The 9,671-nt window shown below is 43.7% G+C and overlaps 1 protein-coding gene across 2 annotated transcripts; it reads right to left on the reverse strand.

Moving 5' to 3' along the window:
• Positions 1 to 392: 392 nt before the first annotated feature.
• LOC135541345 (indoleamine 2,3-dioxygenase 2-like) lies at positions 393 to 9,175 on the reverse strand. Of its 2 annotated transcripts, none has more exons than XM_064967522.1 (10): positions 8,988 to 9,175; positions 8,335 to 8,430; positions 7,841 to 7,960; positions 2,837 to 2,955; positions 2,709 to 2,723; positions 2,431 to 2,530; positions 2,069 to 2,186; positions 1,920 to 1,971; positions 1,154 to 1,302; positions 393 to 969 (listed from the first exon to the last, which is right to left on the reverse strand). In XM_064967522.1, the coding sequence occupies exons 1-10, from the start codon at positions 9,078 to 9,080 to the stop codon at positions 545 to 547; spliced, it is 1,287 nt and encodes a 428-aa protein (XP_064823594.1). In that variant the 5' UTR covers positions 9,081 to 9,175; the 3' UTR covers positions 393 to 544. The 2 variants fall into 2 exon arrangements, with proteins under 2 accessions (XP_064823594.1, XP_064823604.1); XM_064967532.1 differs by having other exon boundaries at positions 393 to 915; positions 8,988 to 9,171.
• Positions 9,176 to 9,671: the final 496 nt, after the last annotated feature.

Raw genomic sequence — 9,671 nt, forward strand, 5'->3', positions numbered from 1 at the left:
CCAGCTCTTTATTTCTTTGGGTATTCCATGCTTTATCACTCCAGGAAGTGATAGCTGGTGCATGTGAGGGGTGTATGTGGGCAGGAGGAGCGCTGGTCTAGAGGAGTGAAGGAATATCTCTGGTAACTGATGGAGCTTCACTCCACTGCATTGTGTTCTGAAATAACTCCCTGATGGAGATAAGACACCTTTATATAGAGGACATACAATGGCAGTTTATATCCACTGTGCTAAAAATGTTAGTGCCCTACTTGGAAATAAATTGTATACACAATGACTACAGACATTTTAAGAATAAGCCCGTTGTTCCTGAACACTTTATGTCTCATGGCATGTCTCTGATGGAATTTGGTGTGATGCTTTCGTCCATCCCATTATCGTCAAACAGAAGATGAAAACATAAGGCTATTTAATCAATTCTAGAATAATACTTAAACATAACAAAATGTAGAAAAAGTCAAGGTGCCTGACTCTCATGCAGGAATTGGGGATTGTGGTATGAGCACAGTCGGTCTGGACTAGTCATCCGATACATATTTACATTCTATTTTAGATTAAAGACGTCCCGTGTGCGGTCCCTTACAGTCTTTAGGAAGCTCATGATGCCCGAGCCGCCGGTGCCCTTCTCCTCCAGTGCCGTGGGCGCCCTGCTGACAGTCTCCTCCTGGGAAATGTTCCCCTGGTTTCGGAGCTGTCGGGCACGGGCAGCGGGCACAGTGATAAAGCGGCTGACCACGTTGATGTGGTAGCTGCGGAGGGCAAGCAGCTTGGTCACACAGAGCTGGAAGGCTGCGGTTAGCGGCTCACAGGCCTGCTGCTGGACAAAGCCTCGCAGGGAGGGCTGCAGAGAGATGTCCTGGATCAGACACTTGTGGGAAGGGGGCATGTAGTTCCTCATACGGGTCAGAAAGGCACCTGTACATGTAGATAGCACATTCACCCTCACTGGAAATGACGTCTTTAGGATACCTAAGTACAAAAGATATGTCTATGTAGAATAAAACAGACGTCTATGTCTGTATAACACGGGACGTGTTACAACGTGTTACAACAATGTGTTACAACTCTTTGTGGTGAACATTTCCTTATTACATAAGAAAAGGCCTGTTAAAAAGTATCTCTGCATAACATTGATGGACCTTTGCTTTCTTACCACTCTTTGCTTCATGTTTGACACCCAGCAGCTCATCAAAGCAGTGCAGCAGACTGCTCTGGGCAGCACTCCCACCAGAATACTCCATAGGCTCTGCCTGGACACCCTCATACACCAACCCAGCTGGCATGGAGGAGTTGTCTTTCCACCTGACCAACATACATACCGGTATATAATACAATGAGTATACAAAAACGTTAATAACACCTGTACTTTCCATGACATAAACTGACCAGGTGAATTCAGGTGAAAGCTCTGATCCCTCATTGATTAAACAGGTTAAAGAATGATATCTAAGCCTTGAGACAAATGAGACATGGATTGTGTATGTGTGACATTCAGAGGATGAATGGGCAAGACAAAAGATGTAAGTGCCTTTGAACAGGGTATCGTAGTAGGTGCCAGGCACACTGGTTTGTGTCAAGAACTGAATTGCTGCTGGGTTTTTCACGCTCAACAGTTTCCCGTGTGTATCAAGAATGGTCCACCACCCAAAGCACATCCAACCAATTTGACACTACTATGGGAAGCATTGGAGTCAACATGCGCCAGCTTCCCCGTTGAATGCTTTCGACACCTTGTAGAGTCCATGCGCAGACAAATCGAGGCTGTTCTGAGGGAAACTCAATATTTGGAAGGTGTTCCTAATGTTTGGTATTCTCAGTATATAGTCATAAATTACATGTATATTATATGCGTCATTGACTTTTGTCAGACATGAAAACTCATTTTACATTGTCTAGGCCTAGGGGTATTCAGTACCTACCCAGACAGATAGATCCTCATAATGCCATAGAAGACTTCTGGTTTGACATACACTGGAACAACATAAGAGACATCTATATGCTGAGAATGCAGGTGAACTGGACTGAATGTCAATGCAGTAAAAAATCTCATCTGTTTCAGCTGTAGTACCATGCATCAGTTTAAGTGCATCTGTCATGCCCTGTATGGCCTGGCTGAATTCCTCTAGTGCTCTGGTTACAGTCTCAGCATCACCGCACTGGACCCCATTAATAACCAAAGGAATACTCTGAAACACAACAAAGCATCACAAATCAACATAACACTATGGATATTATCTGCTTAGTTATGTGAGCTACTGTAGTATTTTTTATTTGTGTGTCTTGTCTATTTTGTCTTTACTAGTCACAACTAAAAGATCACTGTTTCCTCTGACGGCTTCATGAATGTCCTTCTCAGAATGTGCAATACATGTGTGACCAACTCGACATGTGATTATACAGCTCTTTGTGTGTTTCAGGAGAGGCCTCCACCTTAATGGCTGGCACTGCAGCCAGCTCCACTAGCAGAGTGACCATGAAGAACCCTCTCACACTGTCCCCACCAGGTAGCGTGACAAGCAGTTCCAAGTTCCTGGGAAAGCGATGAAAACAACAACTATCACCAAGGCCACAATGACAGCTGGTACGAAGTCAAAGTTCCAGCAAACATTTTATGAAATTTACAAATTGTATTACAAGCAAATACTTTTGGAATGTGTGGAATCTACAAAGACAGCTTGTTGGAATCAGTTATTCAAGGCGATACTTACTCCATGTCAAACAGTCTGGTATGGAAGATGAGGTGGTGACATGAAAAATAAACACATTTTCCTTAAATATCACTGACAGACAAAAATAGAATTGTGTAACAGGAGACTGTTGAGTGTTGTAATCTTACCCCTGTGGATCCCTCTTCCTCCAGTTAGCCAGTACTGCGTCTGCATGGGTAAGGATGGGAGGAAGTCCTAGGCGCTGAGACACCTCACAGTATGGAATGGCCAGGTTGCGGGGAAGCATCTTATGGGAGATAAGAGTTCATATAAGAGGGACTTGCTGTTATATAACAACTGATACTCAGTCTATTGCATGATGACTGGGGTTACATTTACAGATAGCCAATGTACATACAGTAAGTTCCTAATGTGCATGGATCTAGTAATGATTTGTTGCTCTTCGTATCCCTGGTACCATCTCCAATACGCACAGATCCACAGATGACGCAATCTCTGTTGCACTCCACACTGCCCTTTCCCACCTGTACTAAAGGAACACCTATGTGAGAATGCTGTTCATTGACTACAGCTCAGCATTCAACAACATAGTGCCCTCCAAGCTCATCACTAAGCTAAGGACCCTGGGACGGGATCCTAGACTTCCTCACAGACCACTTCCAGGTGGTGAGGGTAGGCAACAAAAAATCTGCCACGCTGACCATTAACGCGGGGGCCCCTCTGGGGGCGTGCTCAGTCCACTCCTGTTCTCCCTGTTCACCCACGTCTGCGTGGCCACGCTCGACTCCAACATAATCATTAAGTTTGCCAACAACACAACGGTGGTTGTGTTGTGATTCCAACAAGCTGATTCCAACAAGCTGTCTTTGTAGATTCCACACACGACTCCAACACCATCATTAAGTTTGCCGATGACACAACAGTGGTAGGCCTGATCACCGACAATGATGAGACAGCCTATAGGGAGGAGGTCAGAGAACTGACCATGTGGTGCAAGGACAATAACCTCTCCCTCAACGTGATCAAGACAAAGGAGATGATTGTGGACTACAGGAAAATGAGGACCGAGCACGCACCCATTCTCATCGATGCGGTTGCTGTGGAGCAGGTTGAAAGCTTCAAGTTCCTTGGCGTCGACATCACCAACAAACTAACATGGTCCAAGCACACCAAGACAATCATGAAGAGGGCATGACAAACCTATTGCCCATCCGGAGACTGAAAAGATTTGGCATGGGTCTTCAGATACTCAAAAGGTTTTACAGCTGCACAATCGAGAGCATCCTGATGGGTTGCATCACTGCCTGGTATGGCAACTGCTCGACATCCGACCGCAAGGCACTACAGAGGGTAGTGCGTACAGCCCAGTACATCACCGGGGCCAAGCTTCCTGCCATCCAGGACCTCTATACCAGGCGGTGTCAGAGGGAGGCCTTAAAAATTGTGAAAGACTCCAGCCACCCTTGTCATAGACTGTTCTCTCTGCTACCGCACGGCAAGCGGTACCGGAGTGCCAAGACTAGGTCCAAGAGGCTTCTAAACATCTTCTACCCCCAAGCCATAAGACTCCTGAACGTCTAATCAAATGGCTACCCAGACTATTTGCATTGCCCCCCTTCTACACTGCTGCTATTCTCTGTTATTATCTATGCATAGTCACTTAAATAACTTTACCTACATGTACATATTACCTCAACACCGGTGCCCCCGCACATTGACTCTGTACCGGTACCCCCTGTATTTAGCCCTGCTAATGTTATTTACTGCCACACTTTAATTATTTGTTATTCTTATCTCTTACTTTTTATTGCATTGTTGGTTAAGGGCTTGTAAGTAAACATTTCACTGTAAAGTCTACACCTGTTGTATTTAGAGCTTGTGACAAATACAATTTGATTTGATTTGATTTTGTAGGCCTGATCACTGACGACAATGAGACTATAGGGAGGAGGTCAGAGACATGGCAGTGTGGTGCCAGGACAACATCATCTCCCTCAATGTCAGCAAGATAAAGGAGTTTATCGAGGACTACAGGAAACGGAAGGCCGAACACGACCCTATTTACATCGACGGGGCTGTAGTAGAGCGTGTCGAGAGATTCAAGTTCCTCGGTGTCCACACCACTAAGGACCAATCATGGTCCAAATACACCAACACAGTCGTTAAGAGGGTATGACAACGCCTCTTCCCCCCTCAGGAGACTGAAAAGATTTGGCATTGTTCCTCAGATCCTCAAAATGTTCTACAGCTGCACCATTGAGAGCATCTCGACTGGCTGCATCATCACTTTGTATGGCAACTGCTTGGCATCTGACCGCAAGGCGCTACAGAGGGTAGTGCGTACGGCCCAGTACATCACTGGGGCCAAACTCCCTGCTATCCAGGACCTCTGTGCCAGGCGGTACCGGAGTGCCAAGTCTGTAACCAAATGGCACCTGAACAGCTTCTACGCCCAGCGTCTACCAGACTATTTACATTGACTCCCTTTGTTATTTATTCCTTTATCGTTTGCACGGCCTTCCTTGCACATGCTCTATGCACACTCACTAGACTTTACCGAGACACTCACACACAATACATACGCTCACACAAACACAAAATATTCTCACTAGACTCCACCCACACACTCTATACACTCACACTCACTAGACTTTACCGAGACACTCACACACAATACATACGCTCACACAAACACAAAACATTCTCACTAGACTCCACCCACACACTCTATACACTCACACTCACTAGACTCTACCGAGACACTCACACACAATACATACGCTCACACACACACACAAAACATTCTCACTAGACTCCACCCACACACTCTATACACACACACTCACTAGACTCTACCCCCACACTCGCACACACACTCACTAGACTCTGCCCACACACACACACACACACACACACACACACACACTAGAATACCCACACACTCACACATACAACACACACACACACATACACATTAACTAGACTCTATCAACACCCTCACACATACTACACTGACACTCCAACTCACACACACACTACATACGCTCACACACATATGCTCACACACACAAACGTATGCATATTGATGACACACACACACACACACACTCACACTAGAAAGTGTAGACACACTTTAACATTTCACATATGCTGTTGCTACTGTTTATTATACAGTGCATTCAGAAAGTATTCAGACCCTTTTACTTTTTCCACATGTTGTTACTTTACAACCTTATTCTGAAATTGATTCAATTGTACACCATAATGAAAAAGCAAAAACTCTTCTTAGAAATTTTTGCAAAAAATTTGAAAAAAGAATGGAAATATCACATTTACATAAATATTCAGACCCTTTACTCACCACTTTGTTGAACCACATTTGGCAGTGATTACAGCCTCGAATCGTCTTGGGTATGACGCTACAAGCTTGGCACATCTGTATTTGGGGAGTTTCTCCCATTATTCTCTGCAGATTCTCTCAAGCTCTGTCAGGTTGGATAGGGAGCGTCACTTCACAGCTAGTTACAGGTCTGTCCAGAGATGTTTGATAGGATTCAAGTCCGGGATCTGGCTGGGTCACTCAAGGACATTCAGAGACTTGTCCCGAAGATACTCCTTCGTAGTCTTGGCTGTGTGTTTAGGGTCGTTGTCCTGTTGGAAGGTAAACCTTCGCCCCAGTCTGAGGTGCTGAGCACTCTGGATCAGGTTTTTATCAAGGATCTCTCTGTACTTTGCTCCGTTCATCTTTCTTCGAGCCGGACTAGTCTCACAGTCCCTGCCGCTGAAAAACATCCCCACAGCATGATGCTACCACCTTCATGCTTCACCGTAGGGATGGTGCCAGGTTTCCTCCAGATGTGCCCCTTGGCATTCAGGTCAAAGAGTTCAATCTTGGTTTGATCAGACCAGAGAATCTTGTTTCTCATGGTCAGAGTCCTTTAGGTGCCTTTTGGCCAACTCCAAGTGGGCTGTCAGGTGCCTTTTACTGAGGAGTGGCTTCCGTCTGGCCAATCTACCATAAAGGCCCGATTGGTGGACTGTTGCATGAGATGGTTGTCCTTCTGAAAGGTTCTTCCATCTCCACAGTGGAACTCTGGAGCTCTGTCAGAGTGACCATTGGGTTTTTGGTCACCTTCCTGACCAAGACCCTTCTCCCCTGATTGCTCAGTTTGGCCCGACAGCCAGCTCTAGGAAGAGTCTTGGTGGTTCCAAACTTCTTCCATTTAAGAATGATGGAGGCCACTGTGTTCTTGGGGACCTTCAATGCTGCAGAAATGTTTTGGTATCCTCTAAAGACAATTCCTTCAACCTCATGGCTTGGTGTTTTCTCTGACATGCGCTGTCAACTGTGGGACCTTATATAAACAGGTGTGTGCCTTTCCAAATCTTGTCCAATCAATTGAATTTACCACCAGTGAACTACAATCAAGTTGTAGAAACATCTCAAGGATGATCAATGGAAACAGGATGCACCTGAGCTCAATTTCAAGTCTCATAGCAAAGGGTCTGAATATTTATGTAAATAGGTATTTCTGTTTTTTATTTTATTTTTAATTTGCAAAAGTTTCTAAAAACCTGTTTTCGCTTTGTGGTATTGTGTGTAGATTGAGAATATATTTTTTCATGTAATCAATTTTAGAATAAGGCTGCAACGTAGCAAAAAGTGTAAGGAAAGGGGTCTGAATACTTTCCGAATATACTGTACGTCCTGATTGCCTAGTCACTATGACCCTACCCACATGTACATACTGGATTACATCAACTACCTCATTCCCCTGCACATTGACTTGGTACTGGCACTCCTTGTATATAGTCTCAATATTGTTACGTATGGTGTTACTATTTCCTTTTTTATTTAGCAAATATTTGTCTTACTTTTTAACTCTGCACTGTTGGGAATGGGCTCTTGAGTAAGCATTTCACTGTAAAATCTACACCTGTTATATTTGGTGCATGTGACCTAGAAACATTTATTTTATTTGATGATTTGATCTCAAACCTGAAGGTGCCAAAGTGGCTGGATATTTTGACCTTTGATTTATAGTCAGAAAATATGATCAGCAATTTTTTCACCTTCTGTGATTTTAGAAGAAAATAATCTAACGGTTACATGTGTCTCTCTTCCCACTCCAGGTCCAGAATATTCCTAATGAGAAGGGTTGGTGAAAAACCTTGACTGTGTCATCCTCCCCCTCCTGCCACACGTAACCCATGGTCATCACACTCAGGGCCAAGTGGGCCAGACGCAGCTCTCTGTGGCTCTCCAGGAGTTGGGTGTTCAGCAGGGGCATCTGAGGGAGTAAGTATAAAAATGGAGCTGACACTACAGTCTATCATGTACAAATGTTAGTCATTATTAATACACTGTGCTTGGAATATTACACATTACCCATTTAGTTTGTTAGATATTGGAATGCTTCAGGCTATGTAATGAATCAATGAAATTAATGATCTTCATCATCAAACCAGATGTATCTTTTGTCATCATCTCTTCACACATGAAGTCACACATTGTTATTAACAGTGTGGAACTGTCACCAAAAGCTGTTGAACTTATAATTTCACTGTTTAATGTCTTCCAAACCAGGTGGTAGAATTCCATTCCCCCTATTTCACCCCTTGTTACTTACTGATCAGCTGAGTTTTACAGTATAGACAGCTTTACCTTGAGAATGTGGGAGCGCAGCATGTGAGAGTAAATGAGCTCTGTAACATGCTGGGCAATGTCCATCCAGGGCTGGTAGTATGGCGGTAACTCTGCCTTTAGGGTATTGAGTCATATTGAAAAGTGTCAAGGTATTGTCCTGGATTGGAATGCTCTCATCTGCACTCCAAATTCAAACGCCAATGCAGTCTAGAGCAGGGCTCTCCAACCCTGTTCCTGGAGAGCTACAGTCCTGTAGGTTTTCACTCCAACCCTAATCTAGCCAGCTGATTCTAATGATTACTGTAGCTGGTTGATATGCAGAATCATATTAGTAACAACTGGAGTTGTAGTGAAAAACCTACAGATGGATAGCTCTCCAGGAACAGGGTTGGAGAGACAAAAAATACCAATACCAAACTACCTACACAAAAAAAACACAGCTTGATTTGGGGTCTCAAGAAAATGAATGTCACTGTGTGAGGCTAAGAAAGTTATAACCTGCCAAACACATATCAAAATTAATCAATGCTACTTACTTTACACTTACTTTCAATCAACAAACAAAAACGAATGACTGTAAGCAGGAGCAGCAGACCTAATGAGATTCAGCAAATACCAACTATCGACTGACACCAATTACAAATGCAATTGGTATCCATTGAAATACCTACCAGGGGTGCAGGGAGGATGAAGCCAAATTCCTCAGAGACATGGTAGGGGTCCAAAGAGAAAGGCTTCTGTGAGTCTGTGATAGTAGTGGCCATGGGGGCTGAAAGAGGGCAGTTTGAATGATCTGGTAAGTATGCAAAGTTAGAGCCCAGCCAGACCTCAAACTGTCTGGACCCCAGCACAGAGTTCACTTGTAAACCGTGTCAACAAAAATCTGCTTACACAACTTTTCTCTTATTTGTAGTCACACTATTGCACAATGGTCTCATATCATTATGTGTTAGTAGTTCTAGGGTCAAGACATGCTTTTGGCCTTGTGATCTAGTTTGACCTGTACTGGTATCAATCTATAAACATGTCTATGTGAGAAATGTTATGTTCAATCAATATTGCATTCTGATTACCAGTGATGTCAAAATAGTAGCTTACGTGAAGAAAATAGTAATGCAGCAGCCTCATCTAGTGGAATATATAACACATTACAATGGTTAGAATAACATGGTGGACACATTTCAGTACTTATTCACATATATCAATTAACATATGCAATATCATTGTCTCAAGCAATGTCTTGATCAGGGTTACTGTAGCCAAAAACACACATGTGTTTATGAAAGTCAATAACTAATTAGTCCTTCCCAAAGGGGGCTACTGTTAACAATAGCTGTTTACTGTAAGATGAGAGA

Source organism: Oncorhynchus masou, chromosome 1 (genome assembly GCF_036934945.1).
Source record: "Oncorhynchus masou masou isolate Uvic2021 chromosome 1, UVic_Omas_1.1, whole genome shotgun sequence".
NCBI classification, from domain to species: domain Eukaryota; kingdom Metazoa; phylum Chordata; class Actinopteri; order Salmoniformes; family Salmonidae; genus Oncorhynchus; species Oncorhynchus masou.

Bases quoted from the DNA above. Each gene is read 5' to 3' on its own strand.
- LOC135541345 (XM_064967522.1), bottom strand. From the start codon at position 9,080: ATGGCCACTACTATCACAGACTCACAGAAGCCTTTCTCTTTGGACCCC. The intron at 2,187-2,430 runs GTGGAGGCCTCT...GTTGTGTTTCAG, and splicing joins CTGCAGTGCCAGCCATTAAG to AGTATTCCTTTGGTTATTAA. The intron at 1,303-1,919 runs GTAGGTACTGAA...TATGTTGGTCAG, and splicing joins ATGAGGATCTATCTGTCTGG to GTGGAAAGACAACTCCTCCA.